At 49.0% G+C, this 27,344-nt stretch overlaps 1 protein-coding gene across 1 annotated transcript in view; it reads left to right on the plus strand.

The window, feature by feature from the left end:
* Positions 1-8,689: 8,689 nt before the first annotated feature.
* Positions 8,690-27,344, plus strand: part of ADARB2 (adenosine deaminase RNA specific B2 (inactive)) — a 124,510-nt gene continuing 105,855 nt past the window's right edge. The window contains exons 1-2 of the mRNA XM_087823846.1: positions 8,690-8,810; positions 15,980-16,848. Of these exons, the coding sequence (XP_087679972.1) occupies positions 8,690-8,810; positions 15,980-16,848 (990 nt within the window). The remainder of the gene's footprint in view (positions 8,811-15,979; positions 16,849-27,344) is intronic.

The raw sequence follows: 27,344 nt of genomic DNA on the forward strand, positions 1-27,344 counted from the left end.
AGATGGTCAGTAGGCCTGAAACCACTAGCTGAACAGCATGACCTGTTGTCCTGGCAGTAAAGCAGCAGAGCCTAAGGCAGCCCCTCACCTTGCAGTTCATGGAGGGTGCTACACCAACTCAGAGAATGATGTCATCCTCTCCCAACGGAGCATAAAATGAAAAATGTTGAGACTTTGCCAAGCCACTGAGTGCCTTGGCAGATCATTTGGAAGGCTATAAGTCTCTCTAAGTGAAGTCTGAACATATACTTTTAGATATATTTTTATTTAAATACGCTTTCTTGCGAAGAGTCACCTTGCTCTGTCTGTCCCTTGTCAGACCATCTGTGTGTTTGCCCGCCACTCACGTCACGAAGAGCACATAGAGCAATCTGGGGTGAGTTTGTTTGTTCTTAGCTTTTTTCCCCTCTACTTCCAGAAACAAACCAAGTTCTGCTGGGAGATGGCATACTCAGCAAGCTGAAGTGTCTGCACGGTCCATGAGAGTGCCCATGGCACCATGACCGTAGCTTGGTCAGAAACCTGCCCCGGGATGTGTCCCCCGTTGGTACGGGAATGCCTTAGTGCTGTGACTCTGAGGGGAGTCTATCTAAGAGAACAACATGCCTTAGAAATTAAACGGTGGGAAAGGAAGGGATTCCGTAAGAGGCCCCGAATTTTGCCAAACAACTCACTGAGGGCCATGCTTCTAATTCCTGTGAATTGGAATCATATTTTCACATGCGGTTATTAGTAGCTCTCAGAGCTGCTGGGAGCTTAAGCAGCCTTCACATGGGGATTGGTTCCTACGGAATTGGGGGGCTTTGAACAGGAATTTACAAGTCATACGTTCTCTGACTTCCTTTGGGTCTTTAAAGGATAAAAGATTCCTCTCTCCGGGCAGCAAGGCAGCATGCAGGTCCTCACAGAGCAGATCTCACCAGCTCTTTCCAAAGTCTCAACTCCTTGCAGTAGAAATATAGAAGAATTTGTGTGTTTTTCCCATTCTGCTCCTTCTAACCACACTGTTTCTTCCCCACTTACTCTCCCTCAGCGAATCCCAGGCAGAGCCCCTAACTTTCTAGTCATTTTCAATCTGTGAAACTCACTCCAGTCAGATTGAAATGTACCATCTCACAACCAATTCTAAGCTCATCCAAGGGAGAGGAAAATAGGAGGAAAGAATCTCTAATTAGCCAAGGTTGCAGGGCATCCACCCGAAGGTTCTAACTGGCCACTGTGTCCCCTCAGTAACAGTAACAGATGTCCAAGTGTTGGTTATCCCTCCAGCTCATTTCTCACAATCCAGAGTTTTATATGCCTGTTCCCTGGGCCCCCAATTTAGAATCAAGTCCTATATTACTGCCTCAAGGCTTCATGCCCAGGGTAATGGGGAGCCACTCAGACAGTGTTCCCAAGTGTCAGAAGCTGAACTAGGTCCTGGGGAACTACTCCGATCCTTTGCACATGTCATTCCTTCTGCCTGGAGTGACCTCCCCTCCCTTAACTTGGTTAACCCTTACTCATCCTATCAGTGGAAATATACTTGACTCTGGAGCCAGTCCACTTGGTCCAAAGACTGTCCCTGTGCTTAATCAATGATAGACAATATTATTGGTTATTAGGTCTCAGTGAACCAGTCTCCTCCTGAAAGATGCCTCCCTGACACGAGGTCCCCATGGCCAGGTTACATCTCTCTGCATTGTTACCTCTTAGCCTCAGAGCTTGAATTATTAACTATGTGTGCAGTTATTTGCATTCAATAAAAATTTGACTAAATGTATTAGTCTGCTCTGGCCACCATGAGAAATACCACAGACTTGGTGATTTAAACAACAGATATTTATTGTCTCTCCTCCTGAGGGCTGGAAGCCTGAGATCAAGGTGTGGGGAGGGCTGGTTCCTTCCAAGGCGCCTCTCCTTGGCGTGTAGATGGCTGTCTTCTCCCTGCGTCCTCACACGGTCCTCTCTCTATGCGTGCCTGCATTCTGATTTCTGCTTCTTATAAGGACACTAGTCCTAAGGGATTGGCGGTCCACCCTAAGGACTTCATTTTAACTTAACCATCTTTTTAAAGACCCATCTTCAAATAGTTTCACTCTGAGGTCCTGGAAGTCAGAGCTTCAACTTGAACTTTTGGGAAGGACATAATTCAGCCCTTAACAGTGAATAACATACTGCAGGCTGGCTGACTGTTTATTTGGACCTTTTCAAGACCAAATTCATGAGTTTTATCCATCTGAAAACTTCTAGGGGAAATCCTCGCCTTCTTGTGAAAATCAAACCGTCTCATACGAAGCTCAGGACAGACCCAGAATCTTTTTTCTGCTGAACGCCCCTGTGTGGTTCATAGGATGGCAGCTTGAAAACAGTGCTTTGAGATATGTGTTCCTGAAAATCTGTGAGAAAAATTCTTTACCTTTACTCCAAAACAGCATTCCTCTCTCCTGCCTGCTTCCCAGGGTAGCCCACCCATTCAGACTGACTTCCGTTCGTGTTTGGGCAGAAGCCGCATTCGGTAACACACATACCTGGGTTCGATTAGAATATAGGGTTTTGAAAGAAAGTGGGTCAGCTTGAGGGAGGCCATCTGTCAGAGTGCATTTGGCAAAGAGAAAACAGAAGAGAGGAACTTGCAAAGGAGGCTGAGGTTTGTAGCCCAAAGGTACCAGCAGAGTTCTGTGGCCTCCAACTGTCACTGTCTTTTCCAGTTACATAACTGTTCAAGGCGGCCGAGCTGCACTGGACGCGGATGCCCGTGGCCTACAAAAGCCAGGCACGGGACAAAACCTTACTTTAAGTGTTGAAATAAGGACAGACCTAAATGCTCATTGCATGTAATTTTTTTCAAATAACCTGTTTCCTGAAATATTTCGTGCTTTCCGGGAGGCAGAGTATAAGATCAAATCCTTGGACATTTTAGCAATTAGTATGCTTTGGTTTGGTTTTGGTTTAGTTCAAGTATCCATTCACCTACCGAAGCACATCTTGGCTGTTCTGACTTCTGGCAATTATGAATAAAGCTGCTATAATCGTCGGTGTGCAGGTTTTTGTGTGTTCACATAAGTTTTCAACTCCTTTGAGTAATCACAGATATTCTCCTAAATTACAGTTGTTAAGTTTTCTAGAAAACACGCTATTTCACACAAATGGGTTTTCTGGATAACTGAGGTGTGCTCACACACCAGAGAATTTTTTTTTAATTTTCATCTTCCTTGGTAAAAATTGTTTGATAAATTGTTTATAAACAAAATAGTTTGTGAAAGCACTTGCTTTCATAATGTAGGCTCCAAAAATATTAACCTTTTCACAATTTCCCAAGTCATCACTGTGGGTAAACTGAGTCATCCTGGGCCCCTGAGGCTTGTGCAGTTGGGCCTGACGTTGGGAATTCCGATTCCATCTCCCCACTTACTGGGTCTCATCCCCGCTCTCACTCATTCCCTCTCCCTTGTTTCCGTACATATATTTGTCTTGATAGGAATCTGAGGATGTCTTATCTTTGAGGTGGTGAATTTTCTTGTTGCAATGTCAAAACCTTTTTAATATAGTTGAGCTTTCAAATCTCTAAAATAAGCAAAAAGCAAAGTTACTGCTTCCTTGGTAGATACCTCCCTTTAATATCTAGCATCCTCAATTTTCTTTTTTATAGATTAAATAACATTTTGTTCCATTCCTACTTTCCCTTTCTAGATTAAATACTTTGATGCCTGCTTCACATCATTTATTTTCTTGTCCAGTCATGTTTTTTATCTTTTAATATCTTTAAGTAATTGAAGTATAATTTACATACAGCAAAGTGTACAGATTGTATTCGTTACGGTTCAGTGACAAACTCATACACACATGGAACATATCTCAGTCTAAATACAGAGCATTTTCATCACGCCAGGCTGCACCCGTAGAGGCAGCCAGCTGTCTGATTTTTTTCACCAAGAGTAGTTTTCCCCCTTCTAGAACTTTGTATAAATAGGGTTACATAGCACATTGTCTTTGCACCTAGATTTTTTTGCTCAATATCATGTTTTAGAGATTCATCCGTATCATAATATATTTTAAGACTTTGATCTTTTTATTGCTGATAGAATCTCATTGCATAAATGTAACAGAATTCGTTTATCCATTCTTCTGTGGATGGGCATTGGGGATATTTCTGATTTTGAGCTATAATGAATTGGAAATCAATTGATCATGTAGGTAGGATTCTGTTTCCAAATTTTGTATTCTGTTTCACTGATCTCTGTGGCTGTGGAAAACGGCTCTTGCTGGGAGGATGGCACCAGGCGCTGTCCTACGCCAGGCCCGGTCCAGATTGGTTGCCCCTCTCTCAGGTCACTTTCCAGCTGGCTGACCTCAGATTCTCTGGGCCTGAGCTGAGTAGCGACAGACACGGATAGCTGAGGAGCAGGGGGTGCCCAGCCGCCCATTCCAGCCACCTTCCTGCCCAAAAAAACACACCTTCTCCTTCTTCCAGGACCTACAAGGGGAGGGTGGGGAGGCATCCGGACCTATGGGGAATTCTGTTAACCAGCTTCTCCCTGAATAACCCAAAATAGCCATAATTGAGTAAAATAAAAGTAGGACCTCCACTTTATATCAAATACCTGCAAGAAACCAGAATTTCATAAGATGGCTGTGGAAAACACAAAGGCTAGAACTGGTTGGATATTGGAGCTCTGCTCATGTTTGGACCAGTTGAACACAGAAGCCAAACTGGCAAACATGTATCAAGAAAACAGCTGTCGAAAAAGGTATTGACATCAAACAGTTTCTGTTATAATTTTTCTAAATAAAAATATGCAATTCCTCCCCCTCTTTTCTAATGACCTTCAAAAGAGATGATCTGTCCTTTCTTAGGAACAACTGTTTTTCATTCATGAAGCAGCAGTGATAGTAGATAATCACTGGAGTTTCGGGTGGACTGACTTAGCAAGTAGTGGTCAGCAGCTCTGCCGGCTCCCTGTTTTGTCCGGGCTGATGTGTTTCAGCTGGCGCATGAAATCTAAAACCCATAGCAGAGCAATTTACAATAGCTAAGATCTGGAAACAGCCCAGTACCCATCAGTAGATGAGTGGATAAAAAAGCTATGGGATATTTATGCCATGGAATACTATGCAGCTGTAAAAAAGAAGGATCTTGTACCCTTTGGGACAGTATGGATGGACCTGGAGAATATGATGCTAAGTGAAATGAGCCAGGCAGAGAAAGACAAACATCATATGATCTCACTTATATGTGGAATCTAAAGAACTTAATGAACTGATGAACAGAACAGATTCAGTGACATGGAAGCATAGATGAGACTGATGAATGTCAGAGGCATGGAGGAGGGCGGGTGGGTGGAGGGGGAGAGAGTAACCAAAGAATTTAAATGCATATATGCACAACCCAAGGACACAGACAATGGAAGACAAACATCACAGATCTCACTTATATGTGGAATCTAAAGAACGTAATAAACTAATGAGCAAAATAGATTCAGTGACATAGAAGCATGGAACAGACTCACCAATCTCAGACAGAAGGTGGGGGTTGGTGGGGGGGTGGGGGGGAGATTAACCAAAGAATTTATATGCGTATATGCATAACCTATGGACACAGACAATAGTGTGATAAAGGCCTGGGGTGGGGAGTGGGTGCAGGATGGAAGGGGTCTATGGGGAAAAAGGGGGACACCTAATATTTTCAACAATAAAGATAAGTTTTTAAAAAGAAAAGAAAAGAAAAAATAAAACGTACCTGCTGGAGGAAAGAGAGGAAGTCGGTAGAAGAGGGCAAGATAAGGTTAGCGGATAAAGTACAGGATGTCCAGTTCAATTTGAATTCTTTCTTTTTATATTTTAAATTGTGGTAAAGTATACAAAACATGAAATTTGCCATATTAACTATTTTTAAGTATTAAGTACATTCGCATTGTATGCAACCATCACCACAGAACTTTCTCATTTTCTGAAACCAAAACTCTGTCCCCACTAAACAACTCCCCATCCCCTGTCCCCCAACCTCCGGAACCCACCGCTCTGTTATCTGTCTCTGTGAGTCTGACTACGGTAGGGACCTTGTATGGGTGAGATCATACAGTATTTGTCGTTTTGCATCTGGCTTGTTTCATACAGCATAATGTCCTCAGGGCTCACCCATGGTGTAATCTATCGATGGCAGCATTTCCTCCCTCTTTAAGACTGAGAGATATCCCATTGTGTCTGTATTGACCGCATCTTGCTGCTCATTCATCCTCTGATGGACACTTGGGTGGCTTCCACCTTTTGTCGACTGTGAATAATGTTGCTATGGACATTGGGGTACAGATGTCTCTTGTAATCCTGCTTTCAGTTATTTTGGGTATGGACTCAGAAGTGGGACTGCTGCTTTCATAGTGGCTGAGCCATTTTATATCCCCACCAGCGGCGCAGAAGGGTTTCGACTTCAAGTCTCTCCAATGCTTGGTTTTTCTTATCTTATTGAAAATTGCCATCCTAATGGGTATGAGGTGGTAGATCATTGTAGTTTTGATTTGCATTTCCCTGATGACTAACGATGCTGAGCATCTCTTCATGTGCTCATTGGCCATTGGTCTATCTTCTTTGGAGAAATATCTGTTCAAGTCCTTTACCATAAATCTGAATTTCAGATAAACAATACATTTTTTTTAATAATCTGTCCCAGTACTGGAGATGTATATACTGAAAAAGTATATTGCTTACCTAAAACTCATTTTTAACTAGGCGTCTTGCATTTTTACTTGATAAATCTGGCAATGCTACAAAGTGAGAACTTGGATGGATCTAAAACAATCTTTAAATGTCTCACAGTTTGCTCAGGTGAGCTCTGAAATGGCTTAGCGTGTTTCTATGGGTGTTGGGCTGGTGGCCCTACTTTATTAGAAAATTGTAATTTCATTTTGAGATGCTCCAGACTAAATCATTTGAGCTTCACACTCTTTGTGCAATATTATTGGGCTCCCTTAATGAAATTATAACTCAAGCAAGAGGTTTCATTCCCTGGTAGTAAATTAGCTTGGGCCGCATGGGTTTAGTCTTCCCTGGCTTATCCTGCTCTTCGGAGAATGAAGAAGGGGCGGGAGATTCGTGTTTCAGTTATTTATTGTTCTCTTTGAGCGAACGTTACATTGTTACCCGTCCCTACTGGAAACAACAGCTGTTAACAGGCTCGGGAATGAATTTCAATGTGAACTCCCCTGGCCTCTGGGAAGCTTGGCTAAAGAGAAAACAGGCTCATAATGGAAAGAGAGAGAAAAAGAGCAGGATTCGGGCCTGGGTCTGGACACCCGCAGGCCAGCTGCATACAAAACCGCCAGTCAGCGGCGTCCTGGGACGTCACATTCAGGCTGTGCTGAAATGGGATTGCTATCAACAGTCCTCCCTTCTGACCACAGAGGCAGACAAAAGGCAGCCTCCTGCAAATCGTGACCTTGCTGAACACCCTGCCCTCGGGTGTCAGAGGCCACAGGAAGTGTCCCCACATGGCAAAGTAACCCAACCCTGGCCACCTGGGCCCTGGACAACTTAACCCCAGGAGGAGCAGGAATGACTATCGCAACCCCATAGCAACCCTGTAACGACCCTGTAACATCGGATAAGCAATAGTGACATTTCTAGCTATCTTTTTTTTATTTGTAATGTGGTCAAGATTCTTACAGAACAGAATGAATCAGGCAGACTTGGGGAGAAAGAGGGCCCAAGAGGCAGGAATCTGAGAACAGAGGAGGACTCTTCTGCGAGGGAGACAGTTCTGCTTATGGACAAGGGCTCCTAACTTCTATGGTTAAATTTAGTCAGTGAAACCTCTAAAATCAGGAGCTTCTCTTTTGGCTCCCTTTATTAGCTCTTTTTTATATCTCCCAATTGTACGTCCAACCTACAAGCCCTTAATCACTCTGTTTAAGAGAGAAATTGCTGAAACCATGGAAAGAACACCTTTCATTGGTGATAAGTGGCATTTCCTACTTGGGTCCACCTTCCCTTCCCACCTGTGCTGTACTCAGAGGTGCCCAGCACCCAGGTGCTTGACGAGTCTTGTGTGACTCACCCACCACCGGGGCTGCGGGCACAGGGCATCCCCTGAGTCCTTCCACTGACTGTCCAGCGACCGGGTCCCATTTCCAGGAAGAGCTCTTCTGCGCTGGGAGCCCTGCACTGCTTCCTCCACCTGCATCCCTTCTCCTCTCCCTCAGCTTCTCTCCCATTCTTCTACTTCTACTCAAATGCACACTAAGTGTATTTTACAGTTTTAAATCCATTATTTTCATGCATGTCGGGCCCACAAAGCAAGTTCTCCACTAATGGGGGAAAATAGTCTTGGTTTTATTTGTACGATGCTCGTTTAATTGTGGGAATTTTTTTTACTTACTTTAGCGGCTCTCTGCAAAATGACCTCAGCCTGGCAGGCCCTGCCCCACCCAGTATCCTATAAGCTTGTGCAAGGCTGTTGCCCTGGAGACGATTGCTTCAAGTTTTAAGGGATGTGGAACAAAAGGAGGGGAGATGCCAAAAATAAGAAAAGAAAAAAAGATAGATATCATAAAGTTTAAAATTGAATGGAGAGGGGAATTTGATAAAATGCTGTCAGAAATTCAATAAAAGACTGAACCAGAATGAAGTGGCTGAAACCAAAACGACCTTTCAACCTCCCTTGTCCAAACCCTCAGTAATAAGAACATATGAAAGCACTGAGTTTTTCTGAAACTCGATGTCAAAGTGCATTTCCGTTCTTTTCTTTCCAGACAAAGTAAGCATGTTGTCAGCCTTCATCGCTCCCTTCAAGCACTTGAGCCCCGGGGCCACAAACACGGAAGACGAAGACAATCTAAGTAAGCAACCCCCCTCCCTGAAGAGGGTGGGGGCCCCAGCCCAATGTCCCCAAAGACTGAGGCCCTTAGGGAGATGCGGCGGGAGGGGCATGGCTTACTACCCGGGCTTCCCAGAGCAGGAGATTCTGCTCTCATCCCCATCTGGAGTCTCATCCCCACCTGGAGTCCCTTCCCCACCTGGAGCCCCATCCCCACCTGGTGTCTCATCCCCACCTGGAGCCCCATCCCCACCTGGTGTCTCATCCCCACCTGGAGTCTCATCCCCACCTGGTGTCTCAACCCCACCTGGAGTCTCATCCCCACCTGGTGTCTCATCCCCCCCTGGAGCCCCATCCCCACCTGGTGTCTCATCCCCACCTGGAGCCCCATCCCCACCTGGAGTCTCATTCCCATCTGGAATTTTACTCCCACCTGGAATTTCACTCCCTCCTGGAATCCCATCTTCATCTGGAATCCTACGCTTACCTGGGTGGTAGGAAAATATTAGCCATAACCGTGTGATTGAGAACTCTGGGAATTGTGTTATCGTTTTTAAATAGTTATCTTGGGCCATCCCTCCTCTCTTTCCTGTGTTTTTCTCCTTCAAACAAAAATAAAGAAGAAGAAGAAGAAGAAGAAAGAAAAAATAGCATAGAACAGTCTCTTTGAACACAGTTTGTACAATTATTAACAAGCAAAGAGCTGGGCAGGTGCCCACTTCTCGAAACATTTCTGGCACATGAAACTGGAGAGACACCAAGCAGTGTGGGGCGGGGACCGAAACGCTGGCTTGGGGAGGGACCTACACCGTGTCCCTGCGCAGCCCACTGAGGAGACGGAGAAGACAGGGCTGGTGTGTGAGTCTGGGCGCGTCTGGCATGCTTTACACTCGCCTCTTGTTTGTAGCATATTGTCAGGCATTTAAACAAGGGGGTGAATGTTCCAAACCATACGAACACCGCTTGCATTTCAACATCCCCTAACAGATGGGTCACCTTCTCAGCCAGAAAGAGTTGGGAACATGCTTGTTGTCCTGGGGTGGGAAGGACCCGAAGGTTTACTGGCGATCACTAGGATTTGTTGGCCTGACCAAGGGGCAACAGCGGAGGGATTGCACAGGATCATCGTCCACTTGCCATCAGCTCTTAAGAAACACAACACTCCTGCATGAATAGCTCCTTCCCAGGAAACATAATTATATCAACAAGACTGAACACTGCGGTGCTTGCCCTGAATTATTCCTCTAACGCAAAGTCACAGAATCACTGGATGTCCACCCCGAGCAGACCTTGGAGATGCTCCAGTTTTAGTCTTTGTCTCTAGATGAGGGAGGGCAGGTGCAGACCATGAGTGTGGCGTGAGGATCAGAACACAGGTCTCCTGGCTCTCCGTTAGCGTGCTTAGGGGACACCTGGGTCAGAGTGAAACTTGGACAAATGATTGTTTCTCTCTCATGATCTAAATCAGAACATTTCTAGAACACAGTCAATGTATTGATAGCTTGAGGGATAAAATCTTATCGTTTCTGCATCTTTCTCACCCAGACTGTCTCTCCATGTGGAAGTATCTCTCTCCGCTTCCAGCAGCTCAGCAGGCTAATGACTTCTGATGCCAGAACAATATTGGAAGCAGAAGCCTAGTGGGGGCAAGGCCTCCGCTGCCGTCTCGTGCTCCGTAATCACCAGCCCTGCTGCCCCGGGCTATGAACATCTCTGCTCAGATCCTCAGAGCCTCGTTTCCAGGACAGGGACAGGGACATAACCTGAGCCATGGACTTGAGGTCAAAGTCAAATAGGATAGCACGTGAAGACATTTTAGACAAGGACCTGGGACATCCAGGTTGGCTACTACCAGTAATTAAGGCTATTTTCCCTAATTCAGCTCACTGACTACTAGGTAAAAACTTACAGATAAGAATGACTTTTAAGTGTTTGTTACATGTTAAAATGCCTTTGAAATGCTTGGAGAATTGTGTTTTCTATCAGCGGATTAGTCATTCCCTTTGTAATAGGTGCTGTCAATATACTTAGGAAACCCTATTTTCACACACTGTTCAAAGGTACTCCTCCAAATGAATGTGCTTGTCTCACTCAGCTCTCACTATTATTCCCATTAAGCCCCTCAACTTACTGCCCAAATGCCACTGGAAGGAGGAAGAGATGAGCAACTCCCCTAGGGGGAGGGGGTGTAAAGTATGTGCGGTGTGCCTGGTACATGTGTGATGAATGTGTGGTGTGTGCTCTGTGTTTGTAATGTGTGTGTGGCATGTGTGATAGATGTGATGTGTGTGATAAGTGTATTCATGTATGCATTGTATGTATGTATATGTGTGTGTGTGTGGTATGTGTGGTGTGTGTGATGTGTATAGTGTGTGTGTTGCATGTGATATATGTGCAAGGTATGTGTGGTGTGTGTGATATGTATATTGTGTGTGTGTTGTGTGTGATATGTGTAAAGTGTGTGTGGTGTGTGTGATGTATATATTGTGTGTGTGTCTGTGTGTGGTAAGTGTGTGTACTGTGGTATGTGTAATGGATGTTCACTGTGTGTGTACATAGGTAGATGGTAGAGGCAAGTGTGTCCTTGCTCTGTAGTCTCCTGTTTGTATCTATCAGCTACGGAATGGATGTGTCTGAGTTGGTTTTGGATAAAGTTCCACCGCTGAGGACCATCTCGCTCCCGCTCCACCGGCAGCCCGGCCCATCACTCACATCTGCTCCTTCCCTGGAGCTGAGCTCCCATGTCTATGGCTGAGCTGGGGCCAGGGGTTGATAGCCAGAGACTCAGCCTGAGAGAGGATGGTGTCCATGGGCCCACCTGGAAGCCAGCCAGCAGCAGGCTAGGTTCTGGCTAACCATCAGCCAGATAAGACTTCGTGCCTAAGCTGGTAACCTTGAGAGCTTTCTTCTTCGAACACTGAAGAGAGTGGTCGCTGGTCCCAGTCCCATCACCTCTGTGCCTGACAATGACCTGAAGGTGTCACATGAGGAGGGGCTGAGATGCCCGATCCTGGCCAGGGCCACAGGCCTGCACAGTCCATGCTCTTTGCATGGGTCTGGAGGGAGGGCAGCCAAGCCACACGGGGATGCATAGTAGGCTGGGCTTCCAGACGACATGAGACAAGTCTTGAAAGGAGCCAGTCTTCTCCTGCTGCAGAGCCTGACCCACAAGCCATTGGTGTCAGGCTAGTCCTCGGCCCACATAGCCAGGACCTTGCATTCCGTACTGCGAGTCGCCAGGCCCGCCTGACTGGCCACCACAGCCTCCCCTTTTCATGCATCTTCCTACCCTCAAGGCACAAGGGCATTCCCTGCAGGAATGGAGAGCAGGTGCCCACCTTGCTCCTGTCGCAGGCCCTGTCTGGTTGGGATGGGATGGATCAGAAAGCCGCCCTCCAACCTGCAGACACAGCAGCAGCATTACTCGTGAGGCGGCATCATGAAAAGCTCCCAACAACCCAACCACTGCAGGAACTCTGGCTCCATAATGACCGGGCAGAAGCTGGCCCGGGGACCGGGACCTGGAGGAAGCAGACGCTCCTACCTAACACACAGGCTGCACTCACACCGGGTGATAACGGCAGTGATACGGCAACGGGGGCTTCGCCCCACAGTTGAAGGAGGCAGCCACTGCACAAATGAAGCCCAGAAATTGAACTGAATTATGAAAGTTGTATTTCACCTGGAAAATAAATGTTTAACCACAGCCATGACTGTATAAAATTCCACTTTTTCTCCTCAAAATTCTTCTTAGTCACTTACTTATCAGATAGGTTATCAGAGAGAAAAAAAAGAGACCACATTCACCTAACACTTATTACAGTATATTGTTATAATTGTTCTGTTACTATTTGTTATTATTGCTAATCTTTCACTGTACTTAATTTATAAATTAAACTTTATTATAGGTATGTATGTATAGGAAAAAACACAGTATATATAGGGTTTGGTACTATCTACAGTTTCAGGCATCCACTGGGGATCTTAGAACGTATCTTTCACAAATAAGAGGGAACAACACTATTTTCAAAACATACATTAGACTTTCCTATATGTCAGGGCTTTTGCTCAGCCTGTTACATGTGTTCCTTTGTCCAATCTCATAATAATCTTATAAGACAAGGGTTATGAAAACCCATATTTTCCATCTTCTGAAAATGGTGTTTGGGCAGGTCGAAGGACTGGTCCAAGGTCACACCTACATAAAAGATGGGGAGAACTTGCACCTCTCATCCACTTGACCCCCAGAGCCGGTGGAGTGACGGCAGCCTCTCTCTGCCTTGCTCAGACTCAGCAGGCCAGTGAACGTGAGCATGTGAGCTTGTGCTGAGGGAGCTGGACCTCTAATATGCTTGTTTGCAAAAGCCAGTAGGTAACATCATCCCAGAGATTATAGCTAGTGTATCCAGGATAGGGCCCAGAGGTCTGCATTTTTATCAGTTATTAGATATTGATTATTTCAGAAGGACTCTTCATGCCACAGTCTGATAATCATGTCTATGCTGTTGAAAACAAATAATGACCATCGTCTTTGGATCCTGAGTGTCATGGAAGAAAAGAGTCTGGAAGCAATCTCGGTGCAGGTGGAGGGGAAGTTCAGGACCAGGAGGGCTGTTGCTCCAAGATAAACCTTTCTACTTGAAAAGGCAGCAGAGGTCATCTGATATGCCGGCCACTTTAATCACACGCACAGGCTCCCTCGATCCCCACATTGTGAGAAATCAATAAGAAATTAGAGCACCCAGCAAGTTCCAGGCAATCTGCTGTGGGGCCTTTCGGCCAGGTTATTTTTTTTTTCCCATCTTTATGTTCAATCTGGGAAACTATGTGGTTAATCTGATCTACTACCTTCGGCCTGAAACACGCCACAGGGCGGAGCTCCTGACTGTGTGCACCCCAATGCGTAATGACTCACAGGGGACCTGAAAGTTGGCACTTGATACTGAGAGGTAATTATTCCTACAAAATAGTCTGGATGCAATGCCATCCACCTCTAACTTATAAAATGCTCACGTTCACTCCTTTGAACAAAATTACCTCTGCAGGTCCAACATTTTATGGACACAAACCACCAGAGAAAATATTAACAGAGCCGCCTCACAACTTAGAGAACGGAGCTCATGAGCAATGGACGGTTCAGCAAACAGCACTTTCAAAACAGACACTCTCAGCACCGCTAGGAACACAGCCTGGGGAGCTGACGGGGGGGGGGGGGCAGGAAGCATCTCCAAGAGCCCTGAGCTGGAAGGACACCAGCATCAGGACCAAGAGCGGAGCCCTGTCCAGAGTGAGGGCACCTCTCCGAGGCACCGATGCTCCAGGCATCTTCCGTGCCTATGAGCTAGCACTTTCTAGTTATCATTCTCCAGCTCAGTGCCATGAAGATGAGGGTCTCACCCCAGCTTGGCTCCCGGCAGGCGGAGGGGAAAGTCCTCGGCATCTACTTATAAGCTGCAGGTTGGTTGTCAAAGTGACCCCAAGTTTCCACTCGCTTCACAAGAAAAAATTCATTCACAACCTGCTGCACAGCCACCTGGAGCCCCTGAGATCCCAGTTCCCACGGAGAAATGGAAGGACGCAGGGGGCCGTTTGCTTGTGGCCCGAGCTCCGCCCATACAAATGGCAGGCTGTGTGCTCTGAGCTTCATTCCCTCCCAGGGATGGTGTCCCTGTGGAACGGCCCAGGAATAGTGGCCACAAACTCGTCTTCACAGCAGCAAGACATTCCCAGGGTGCAATCACATCTCAGCCAGTTATCCAACCGCAGCTCCACCTCCCCGAGCCTCAGTTTCCCCTCCTAGAGAATGGTGCTGTGACCCCCCCCCCCCAGAAAGGTGTGAGGAGTAAGAAAGGTGCCAGAGCGAAGGTGCCGTGGGGCTCAGTGACAGGGAACTGCTCAGCCCACGAACATCATCCTGGAGTGTTTCGTGGGAATCAGGGTCAGCGTAACAGAAGCATCTCTGCCAGGAGGCAACAGGAGCTCTGGTCCTGTGGTTCTGTGACAATCCCGGCTGAGGTTTTCTAAACAGGACAACTTTATTGGTGAAGATTGGTCCAAGACAGCCTGTCCAGAAAAGTTAAATCATTACACACATCCACCACCTATGGTTAGCAAGTTAGGATGTTGCTAAATCTGATGCATATCATTTTTTGCAAAAGAAATAAAACATCACAGATACAAGTGAAGCCCCCACTTGGGTCCCCATTCCGTTTCCACCTTGTCTCCCGGAAGGTTAGCCTCTAAGCTTTACCGCTGTGCCTGATTACACAAGCAGTGCGAAGTGCCTGTACTATCGTGATTTATAGTGATGACTCCCTGCCCTCTCTGCATTATCGGCAAGTTGCCTTTATCATGCAACATTATACTTCTGAGACTTATATGCTGAAGCATGTAAACCTGGCTCATTAACCGTGAGTGCTATCGAGCGTTCATCCTGCGATCGCACCACAGTTCAGCCACCAGTCCACACCGCAGGGAAGACCCGTGTGGCCCTCAGGGCTGCCTGCCGCTAACAGAAGGGAAGGACCACATGTGGTGTCGTTTGGTTTGGTTTGGTTTGGTTTGGTTTGGTCTGGTCTGGTCTGGTCTGGTCTGGTCTGGTCTGGTCTGGTTTGGTTTGGTTTGGTTTGGTCTGGTCTGGTTTGGTCTGGTCTGGCCTGGTCTGGTCTGGTCTGGTCTGGTCTGGTCTGGTTTGGTCTGGTCTGGCCTGGTCTGGTCTGGTCTGGTCTGGTCTGGTTTGGTTTGGTTTGGTTTGGTTTGGTTTGGCTTGGAGGAGGCTTGCGGGGGGGGGGGGGTAGAGGGCTTGTGCCCAGCAGGCCTCATCCCCACAACGTCTCAACCACACTCAGAGCAGCAGGTGGGAGCCACTGTGAGCAGGTCACGCTCATCACATCCACACCCCATTCTCAGAAACACAGGAACTGTTCAGGGATGCGGGCCCTTCCTCCTCCTGGGCAGTTGGCTCCACTTTCGGGGAAGCTTAGTAACTCCTGTCTGCCTAGAAATGAAGGGTGCCACGTAGCACGTCCCTAGAAGGCTCCACCCATTGGGTACCCACAGGACAGCTGATCTCCAAGGCTCGGCTTCCAGGCTGGTGGCTGGGCTCAGGCGCACAGCACAGCCATCAGCAGCGGCGCCTGTCTTCAGGCGAGCTGAGCGCCCGGGGTCACCGCTGTCCGTTCTCACCCCCAGGTACCAGCAGCGCAGACGTGAAGGAGAACCGAAACGTGAGCAACCTGGAGGCTCGGCCACTGCCCGCCGGTGACAGAGCCCGAGGCGGGGCACCTGGCATGAAGAGGAAAAGGCCCCTGGAGGAGGGCAACGGTGGCCACTTCTGCAAACTGCAGCTGATCTGGAAGACGCTCTCGTGGTCAGTGACGCCCAAGAACGCGCTGGTCCAGCTGCACGAGCTGCGGCCCGGCCTGCAGTACCGGATGGTATCCCAGACCGGCCCGGTGCACGCCCCGGTCTTTGCCGTGGCTGTGGAGGTAAACGGGCTCACGTTTGAGGGCACGGGGCCCACGAAGAAGAAGGCCAAGATGCGGGCGGCCGAGCTGGCCCTGCGCTCCTTCGTGCAGTTCCCCAACGCCTGCCAGGCCCACCTGGCCATGGGCAGCGGCGCCAGCCCCTGCACGGACTTCACCTCCGACCAGGCCGACTTCCCCGACACGCTGTTCCAGCAGTTCGGGCCGGCGGAGCCCAGTGCCGCCTTCCCGGGCCGCCGCCCCGCTGAGCCCGAGCTGCTGGCCCCCGGGTGCCGGCGGGGCCGGCTGCTGCGCCACACGCTGGACCTGGTGGCCCCGGGCGAGAGGAACCCGGTGGTGGTGCTGAACCAGCTGCGGGCTGGCCTGCGCTACGTGTGCCTCTCGGAGCCAGCTGACAGGCAGCGGCCCCGGAGCTTCGTCATGGCCGTGAGCGTGGACGGCAGGATGTTTGAAGGCTCGGGACGCAGCAAGAAGCTGGCCAAGGGCCAGGCGGCGCAGGCCGCCCTCCAGGCCCTCTTCGACATCCGGCTGCCCGGCCACATGCCCAGCAGGAGTAAAAGTCGCCTCTTGCCACAGGTGAGCATTCTCAGGTAGCTCCCGGCAGGTGGCATCTCCCGGATGCTAGGAGACCACGAGCTGGGACCGGCAGCAGGCAGCCCCCTGCTCCGGTCGCTGTAAGTAGAGAGCTCCCACAAGCACCCCTCTCAGGAAAGCCAGCTCAGCCCGTGCCAGCCTCCCCATGCGAGCGACTGTCAGGCTACGGGGAGAGGGTCGTGTGCATGTAAAGAAAGAATGCCAACATTGGGACTTAACAGAGGAGACGGGGGAGGAGTAAAGGCAGGTGATGGCTGTGATGACACGAATGGCAGGAAACAGGGCGGGGCGGGTGCAGGGCCAGTCCCCAGACAGGGTGACATGGAAGAACAACTGGCATTGCCCGCTGGGTCCTTCGGTGACTTGGTTACTGAGTGTTCTGCAGCAGGGGGACTAGCAGCAGGTGAAAATGCATGGTGGGCCCTGGCCAGTTTGGCTCAGTGGTTAGAGCATCGACTTTCTGCCTAAAGGGTCCTGAGTTCGATTGCAGCCAAGGGTACCTACCTCGGTTCCAGGCTCAATCCCTGGCCTGATCGGAGTTCATGCAGGAGGCAACCAATGGATGTGTCCCTCTCACATCCATGTTTCTCTCTCTCTCTTCCTTCCACTCTCTCTGAAAAGCATGTTGGGTAGCAGTTTGGGTAGTTTCTCAATAAGGAGGCTGGAGGAAGGGGAGTGAATGTGAGTCGTCTCATCTCAGCGATGCCACCCGAGGCAGGTGCCTGGGCGGCAGCCTGGAAGCAAAGGGCTCAGACCAAGGACAGGGCTGGAACCTCCTGTCACCATCGTCTCTCGGGCCTTTTCCCACCAGACGCAGGTCTGCTTTCTCACGCCGGTTTGCCTTTGCTCATGCAAGAAATACTTTCCTAGCGCCGTCCATGTGTCAGGAACTGTTCTCACCCCATTCCAAAGCAACTCCAAACTTCCAAGTCTCATCAGTTCTTATTTATGCAAGTTACCTTCTGTCTCGGCGTTTTCAGAATTATCTGTAGGCATCACAAATGCAGCAGATGCAGGAAAGTATCTTTATTCACTTTGGCATCAATCATGGGGTGGGATGTAGTTCAATAGCACTCACCCAGCACAGGTCTACAGTAAGTACCCGGTAACTCTAAGTTGTTGCTCCCATGGCTGTTGTGACCACATCGCAGCTCCTAGGGCAGGACCCGCTGTTGCCTTGGGAGGCCGCACATCTGCGGAAGGAGGCAGGGTGCCACCCAGACCTCAGGGAGCACAAAGGATACACCACAGCGACTAACCCTAACGCACAGGACAGCTGCCTCGTCCTGAATCACGATGCTCAATAAATACGTGTCTGCCAGGGGTCAGCTCCTCACAGCTCCACTGAATGAGGGAAAGAGACCGTCCAACATGGAAACAATGGAGGGCGGCTGTTTCTCCTTCCATCCCTGCCCCCAATGCCTTCATCCATTTTTACGCATTTATTGAATGTTCTCAAGAGCAGGTTGAAGGGATTTAGACCATCATCTCCATCCTTCTTACCTTTCAACCCACCCTCAACTAACACAATCCAGGTAGAAACGGGGTGTTTGCAAGTTCAGGGTCGAAGGTCCCTGAGCACCTCCTGCCAGAAGTCTGCAGCCTTGTTTTTCTTTCCTGGCTCCTCTACTTTATTTTGTTTTCTCTCTTTTTCCTTCTGATCCTGTCTCTCCGTTATCTGTAGCTTAAACTTGCCCACCTTGCCCAAGGAAGCCACTGTGCCCCCTGCAAACCAGATGAGCCCCAGGTGGCCCATGGCCTCCACATCACCTGTCTTCTCGCCACCTTCCCCGAGAAGGTCCCCCCTGCAGGCTGGGTGGTGGTGTGACCCCTCGTCCTCCAGCCTGTGGTTTCGGGCGTGGCCACTCCACCAAGGGCCCTCACTGGCCCCGCATTTCCTATTCAGTGAGAAACGTTTTTTCGCTCCTGCCCCGCTCCCAGCCCACCCACCCCAAATGGGCGTTGAAGGATGTCGGGAGTCACAGCCCGGACACGTTTCCTCTCATGCCGTCACCCAGCGCTCGCACCGTGGAAGAGCCAGGCAGCACCACTGCTTCGTAACAGTCGTTTGACCCCAGAAAGCAGCACATCAGTTAAAGCCACGGCCGCTAAATTATTTTTCTCTGACAGCCTGCTAACCACCCCGACTGGATGATGGAGGGCTGGGAGCAGCGTGAGGGCTGAGGGCCATCCATCACACCCTGGGCACTGCCGTCCTGAGGCTCGTTACCATCCCCTTGACCGGTTCCCAGGCTGGGTGGGGCCGCTGGGTTGGGGGACCCAGGACCAGGTGCCATCAGCAGCTTCATTAAATTTGAATCCTGTCTTGGACATGGTCTGCATCCAGGAACTGATATTTTTTTTTTTTATTCCAAAAGTCCCTGTAAATGCTGCCCCACTCTCCTGCTTGGCCCAATGCCCTGTCTACACAGCAAACACCTGGTCCCACCAGCACCGTGGTCCTAACTCCCAGGCTCCAGTAGCAGGACCCTTTGTCATCCTGTCTAACTGTGCTGTTAGCACTGGCTCGGGAACAGCATGCCAGGCACTCCTGTCCTAGCCAGGCTCCCAGAACCACCACCCACACTACAGAAAGGCAGGTCCCCCCCCACTGACCTCTGAGGACCCCCCCAAGTCCACCCAGGAGGAAGGCATGACAGTCGGTGCTGAAGAGACACAATTTCAGGAACTCAGGTGCCAGCACAAATATTTAATGTTCTTTGCCCAAAATCTCAAGTTCTGCCCTACACAGTCTCAAGCCACGAGTCTGGTTCTAAGACACCCCCCACGCTGGGTCACACGTGTGGAGGAGCACCCGTGTCTCTGATGCTTTACCCAGAGGTTCGGTCCTGTGTGAGTAAAGCTTCAGAGCCTGCCCTAGTGGTTACCTCCTTAAGTAATTAATGCAATTAAGTAATGTCACCTCTTTAAGTAATATTCTATGAAAAAAATTTCACACGTGATGACAGTGCGTAGGGTCATGTGAGGAGGGTGTTTAAAATACTGCCGTGGGCCCGGCTGCACAAAATGCAGTAAGTGCTGGAAGAAGGGCCCAGAACCTGCCCTGTGATTCTCACACAGGTGGGTCAGATAACTGCATGGACAGGTAACCTACCTCTGGGAACCTTATCAGGGCTCTCGGCCTCGGCCTGGGAGCAGGACCACAGCAGGACCAGCAGAGAAGGCCTGGGAGCAGGACCACAGCAGGACCAGCAGAGAAGGTTGGACGCTTGCTCGTCAGCAAGACAATCCTAAGATCTCCCTGAGTGCCCCTCAGGTAGAGAGGTTGGTGCCACTGTACTCACTGTCCAATCATCGACTTCTGGAAAGAGAGAAGCTTCCCCTCCTCCGAAGTAACACCAGTGTCAATAGTGCAGGCTTGTTTCCTCCTCAATTTTGAAGGAGTAAAGAATAATATTCTCAATAAAGATGAAGATCACAGAGGTTGGTTTCTCCAGGATCTGATTCTCACCATCTTGTTTCTCAGAATGAGGCTAGTTCTGATCCTTCGATTTCATGAGATATGACTTCAGGACTCTTAGCCAGAATGCCAAGACCAAGACTTTATTAAATTATTGAATTTTTTAAACTGCAGTACAGACCTAAATGAGCAGGGTCTGCAACACTCACCCAGGCACACAGGCTGGACACACGGCAGATGTCAGGTGATGAGGAAACCAATGCACCAGGAGGCAGCTGGGGGCCGAATCCCTCATATACTGTGTTCATCTGCACTTGGTACATCTCCTGGCACAAAATTCCTCTAGGTTAACGAGATACTTGGAAATAATAAGAAGACCATGTCAGATTACAAATACCCATTTCCTGGAAGCATCATCTTAAGAAAATAATAATAATAATAAAAATCACACAATTTACATCTCTCTCCATCTTCATTTCCAAGGCCCCAGCATGAAAAGAGTTTCATTCATAAAAGCGTTAAATTCATCCAGAAGGCATATCTCTCAGTGTTTCCTTCCCATGGAAACAGGTCATTGAGGAGAACAGTGTACACGTGATGGGAGTAAAGAGAAAGTGAGGAGAAATCATGCAGACTCTAAAAAGCGGGAGACATCGTGAAGCATCACCCGCTTCTGCTAGGAGGGGCAGAAACCACAGAAATGTATAACTAATGTGAAGGAAACAGACAATTTTTTTAAGTTTCAGCATTTTATAGTAAATTGGATCAGAACTTCGGCACCTGGCCCATCCATGGAGTCGGCCCCCAGAATCAGCTGCAGAGTTAGACAGAGGACTGGCCCTTGTTCCATTCACGACAGCTGGGCTGCAAGTGTTCCAGGATGTTTGCAAAACTGAGGCTTCCTTCTCGAAAAGACCAAGGTGCCCCAGCTGCCTCTGGTCACTTTACAGACTGCCTTTCTAATCCTGTACTCCTGCTAATCTGTCTCGCTCAGTCGACGCAGCACCCTGACCGCTGGAAAGCAGGACTGTTCATTAATAGTGCTGTAACGGATTAGCAGCAGAGGGTCCTCACATTTTAAATAAGCGGCAAATAAAAATGATTCGATGTGGAAGTCACAGGCACTCGGCCTCATACCGCCTGCGCGGAGCTCGAGGACGCCCTGGAACAGCGGCCAATGCTGAAGAGTCGTTCCTTGCTCAGCTGGACCTGCCATGTCCTTTGCCATGTCCCTGTTTCCTCAGAAGGGGCACTGATGGCCGGAACTACAGTGACAGTCACTTCATTGTCACTGCACATAGAAATATCTTCTAAAATCCCTCCTTAACGAGGGTTTTGAAGGCTTTGTAGATGCTTAACAATACATTTAGACAATATCTGTAACGTGATATAAAAATATATTTATACAATACACATTTATACAGTGTACATGTAATGGGATACAATACGTATACAAAATGCACTTCTAAATAAACATTTATACCACTATGTACAATGTACAATGCACAAAACACATTTATCACATTTATAGAGCAGCCTCTACCATCTGACTTCCTCCTGAAACAAGTTTGGTGCCGTTTTGGTGAGAAGCGCTAAATATGTATGTAAGCCTATGTGTTCTGAATACTCCGCTCAGCGTTCTCAGATACAGTTACTATTACTTAAGCAGAGTCTATAGAGCAGCTTTCCCATCCATCTCATTGTTCTGTAGCCACAATTCATGGTGGCGATGTGATGACAATGGGGAGATTTCATCGGGAGCTGATATTCTCAGGCTCACCAGGGTCCCATATGGTTCTAGGTGCTCTACATGCAGTAGCACCTTTGAGCCTCATAAACACCTGCGAGGTGGCACTGTTCATATTCCCATCATGCAGATGAGGACACTGAGGTGCAGGAACGTTAAGGCCTCTGCTGAGAGTCCAGTTGATGAGTGGTGGGACTGAGAGGACAATGAGGGAGCCCCCTGATGCCGGCCTGCCTGTGCCCAGACCCCAACACCTGCACAAGCTTGTTCAGGAGATGGACACACTTGTCCGCACAGTGCTGTGTGACTGGGCACAGTGACTGTGACTCAAGGGTGCCTGTTGCTTGTTCCAGACAGGGGGCAAGGAGCGCTGGCTGACTTCGAGAGATCCCAGAGCTTAGCGCTGTGAGCAGAAAGGGGGGTCCAGGGCCCCACTCCCACCTTGGAGCTGTGTCCTACAGATGGAGCCTCTGAGCTCAAGGAGGGAGAGACTGGGAAGAGAGTTCAGAACTCTCTGTTAAGGGGTCCCTCACTGGGCTGATCCCCTGGGAGCCCAGTGGTGCCTGGGAGCTCACCGATAGCCCCCACACTGGGAGACCACCTCTGTCAGAAGGGAGTCTGTTCTTCTTTGGCAGACTTTGTTGGGACAACCAGCTCCCGTCTTCCTTGGGGACACATTCTTGCACTGAAATGAGAGAGACAGCCAATGGGAGAATGCCAGCATGTAAATGAGCCAGAGAAAGCAAATAAGACCGTCCAAGAGAGAGAGGGGAGCAACTCGCAGATGCAGGGTGCCCATGAGAGATGGGGAAGGAACACAGGGAAGTGAGGGGTCCAAGTTTGCCATTTGCAGCATCTTGGAAGGGCCTTGCTCCTTGCAAACTCTGGCTCCTTGGTCCAGCTGTGACCTCACCCTCTGTGCTGTCATCATAGGCTGTGGGGGCATATTAGGCTATTTGCATCTGGTCTCTGGCCCCTGCTCCCCCAGGGCCCCATGGGTTCCACTGGGAGGCCAGCTGTCTGTGGAGAGACCCCCTATCTCAAGATGGTAGCTCCCCATAACGCTGACTGGCTGAGCAGCCTTATAGCTGCTCCAACTACATAGATGATACCTGGGGGCAGCGCACACTAGGTCCAAGAAGGGGGTTGGAAATGGGTTCCTCCTTGTCTTTGCCACTCCTGGGCCTCACATTCCAAACTCCTGTGTCTTTCCACATGGGCTCTGCTTCCCTGGGGAGCAGGGGATGTCCTGGGTGAGAGGGGAGTGAGGTCTGTGAAGGATGCAGGCCAGAGCAGGATTGTGCCGGAGGGCCACCAGCCACCATGCAGAGGCCACACCTGGGCCAGGCCATGAGGCAGCTCAAACTCTAGCCACAGGAATGGGGTAGCTAGATGCTAGATACAGCATGGCCTGGGCAGCTGCAGCTGGGACACCTGTGGGCCTGTAAAGTGGGATGATCATAAAAGTGTCCACTTTGTAGGATGGTGGGAAAATGAAATGGTTAATATATGCAAAGTGCTTAGAATAGCACTTGGCACAGGGAACTCACCGTGTTTTTCATTCTTACTCCAAAGACGCTGGCTGTGGGGCATGTGGCACAGGTGGACAGACAAGCTCAGTAAGATTTGTCATCAGGGAGGAGTCAGGACAAATGTTTAAGAATTTAGATTCCCTCTAATCCTATTTGGGGAGCAAGGAGAGAAAAGTCGGGGTGCAGCTTTTAAAATACAAAGCTGGGGTTCAGGCTTGCTGGGGAGGTGGGAGCTGGGGCCTCAACTGCCCTTAGCTGGCTTTAAGAGATCCTCAGGCTTCTTTGGACTTCAGTTTCCTTGTCTTGAAAAGACAGGACTGTGATTAGATGTTCACTTTCAGCCTTCACACTCCAAGCAAATAAAACCCGGTGCGAGAGGCCCATATGCCAGCACGATATATACAGCATGGGGACAATATGCTAACAGCCACTTGCTGAGTAACATTTAAGAGTAGCACACACAAACACACCATCATGTTGACATGCAATCTGTAGCATTTTGCCCAAAACCAGAGCTTCTGTTTTCTCACTCCAGCAGTGTTTTCCAAACCAAAGGAAGAACTGAGGACAGCAGCGGATGGAGAAAGCAGTGGCGAGGCCGTGATCTGTGTGCTCGCTGTTGCTGTCCCTGGAGCCCTGCCCTCTTCGAGGGGGCGTCCAGAGAGGTAGATGGAGGTGAAACCCACTCTTATTCTCTTGCCTTTTGCTCCTTAGCACCAAGGTTTTTTATAAGGATTGCAGACTGGCTGAATGTCAAAGCTGTTTAAATATACTGCATCCCAAGTTGGTTCATGCCTGTTTCACCCTCTCCTCCCTGGAACTATCTGGAATGCAAGGACTCAGCTGTGTTCAGATCTAGTTTCTCCCTCCTTATACGGCTGTGTGTTTTTTTAATGTAAAATGCAATGACTACCTCCATTCTCTCAGAGTTGGAGTGAAACTTAAGTTCACTATGTCACTGTCCTTCCTGTCACACTGGGATGGTGGGAACCTCTGGGCTTGAGGAGAGATGAGCTCATGTTCCCAGATCTCCATCTGCCCTCCAGCTCCTTCATCCGTAGGTGTTAGGGCTCAATGATGCATGGAAGGTGGAACTATGGTTTGTGATAATAGCACCACAATTAAACATGTTTAAAATGCATTTTTCTAAATTAATGTGTTCAGTGGAACTGTGCAAGTACTCGAAAATATAAGCCTTTAGAACAAAAATCACTCTGCAAACCCCAAGCATGAGAGACTTTTTTTCATACAAGGCATTTTCCCTGTGGTGGTGATTACATTACAACGAAGACAGCCGTCTTCTGCCTGCAATGTCTGTCTCTCCATGACTCAACCGTGTACGTTGCTGTCAATCTCAGTAAAAGGAGGAATATTTCGTAAAATGACACTCAGTTTGCCTGGTGTGGGTAGAGTTTTGATTCATTTACCTAAACCAAGAAGCTGGAGAGAATAGCATGCTTCCAGAAGGCACCAGGGTGAACTGTGGCATACATGGAGCATCACTCTGGGTTCCGAGGCCAGGAAACAGGGAGGTGAAATGCTAAAGCCACGGAGGCAGTTATACAGCAACATGGCCCTTGTCCCAGAGAAGCCTCGGCCCCACTAGAAGAAGGGACACACCTGAGCTGTCTCCACCACAGGAGGACAGGAAGGCTCAGCCACTTCTGGCCATTGGATTTGGGTCCACATGCCTGGAACCTCCAGAGGGCCAGGAAACGAGTGCCCCGCCACCCCCCACCCCCACCCCCATCCCCCCCCCACCAGGAGGACATGACATCCCAGCTACAGGGACCTTGGGACTGTGAGAATCGGTGTAGCAGGAGTGTAAGCAGAGCATGGAAAATGTGAAGGGTGGGTGAATTGTGATGAAACCAGGGAAGGAGGAAAGCCTTCCCAGAAGAGGGCAGGTTTGATGTCCAGGTCTAGAAAAATCCCCCAGAGGACTGGAACAGCATGAGGAGAGGCACAGTAAGATTTGTGTCACAGCCAAGGGTCGAGTTTGCTGTTTGCTAGGCTGGAAGGGGAGCCAACAGCAGCCTGGGAAGGGCCTTGGTCTTTCCGGAGAAGGAGCTGTTTGCAGCTGCAGAAGAAGAATCATGTGGCAAGGAGAGGCCTTGTGTGGATGGAGGGGAGTGGGGCAGAGACTACAGTTTGGCTTTAGAATATCAGTTTGAGAAAGCTGGGGGACAGCCATGTGAGGCTTCCTGTTGTCACCAGGAATCACACTGGGTTCAGTAGCCTTGAATTTAAATCCAGCTCTACCCCATCCAGCTGGGTGCCCTTGGGCAACTCACTCAAATCCTCTGAGTTTCCTGGCCTGTAAAATGGGCAGCTTCTCCACAGAAGGAGAGCTGAATACCTGGAGGTCGAGGGTAGTGACATGGGAAGGCTAAGTGACCTGACACCTATGTCTACTGTCTTATGACTTGGTCTTTGGTTCAACCAGTAAATCAGACAATGGACGCACCTTCAAACTGCTGATCCAGCCCCTAACTTTATGGAAACAGCCCCTGGATCCTGTAGGAGGGAGAGATGTGCCCGAGGATGCAGGGCTAGCTGGTGAGAGAAGCCTGGTGGCGCCAGTGCAGGTTTCCTCCTGCAAAACTTGGTTTTTATGAGGGGGCTGCAGTGACTTTGCAGTAAGAAAAGCCCTGAACTAACTTTATGTCTTCTCTGTAGACACCATGTCTGGTAAACCTAGAAGTATCTTTACCCGGAAATTTTACTTTGCACCTCAGATTCCAAAGAGATCATAGCTCCAGCAACCTGTGTCCTGACCCCATGCAGACAGCATCCTTCTCTGTCTCACCCAAGACCACAAAACAAAGAAACCAAAATTCTGACCCTTGCTCAGAATGCATAGAACAGAAATCTTGTGTTTGCAAAAACACATTTTTAAAAGTCATACCTTTTTTCCTAGTCAACTTCTCACCCAGTTGAGATGGAGGAGCCAGGTAGACGGGGGATCGAGATGTTAGCTGCTTATTGACGGAGATGCTGAACCCGGCTCGGGTGCCTGGAGGGCAGGCTTCCTAACCTGGAGCCCAGAATGAGGCCGACCTCCCCAGGTTCCCACCAGTCTCAGGCAGAGCTGGACACTGCAGGCACCTCTCCATCCAGCCTAGGCCAGCCCAGGGCACCCCAAGCATGGCCTCCACAGGTCTGGATTCGGGGAGCATTGGGGAAGACCAGCGCCGAGACCCCAATAGGATGATTCAGTCTTCTTTACCCAGAAGGCCAAAATTGTAAGGCTGTTTTAATGAGTAAATAAGGCCTCCTGGCTCATTTAGCTGCAGGAAGTGATGCCGTAGGCCAGGTGGTTTTCTGGGTGATACTAATTGAATTCTAGACCAATGTGCTTGGGGCCACAGAACAGTGAAGGCAGACAATCCCATGTAGGACATGCTCCCTCTCTACTTGGCTGTCAGCTTCTCAGCTCCCTCAGGAAACTGCAAGAATGCAAGAGAGCAAAAGTGATGCCTTAGGATAGCTTCGAAACACCACAATTTATATCAAAAGAAGATCAACACAAACCTTTGTGTTTTATTGTTGGGAACACCTTTGGCGCTCCACATGCACTCTCAGGTTGGCTGACTGCCTATCGTAGACCAGCACTCCCTCTGTCTTAGCAGGACTAGGACAGCCTGTACTAACAGTGCCTGCTCAGCTTCTCAAGCCTAGAAAAACTCTTTTTCTTAGTGAAAGTATTGACTTGGAAATTATTCAAAATTTGGCACAAATCCACTCTGAATGGGACTGGCTGGTATTTTTGCTTTGT

This window comes from Miniopterus natalensis, chromosome 1 (genome assembly GCF_054644295.1).
Source record: "Miniopterus natalensis isolate mMinNat1 chromosome 1, mMinNat1.hap1, whole genome shotgun sequence".
Taxonomy (NCBI): Eukaryota; Metazoa; Chordata; class Mammalia; order Chiroptera; family Miniopteridae; genus Miniopterus; species Miniopterus natalensis.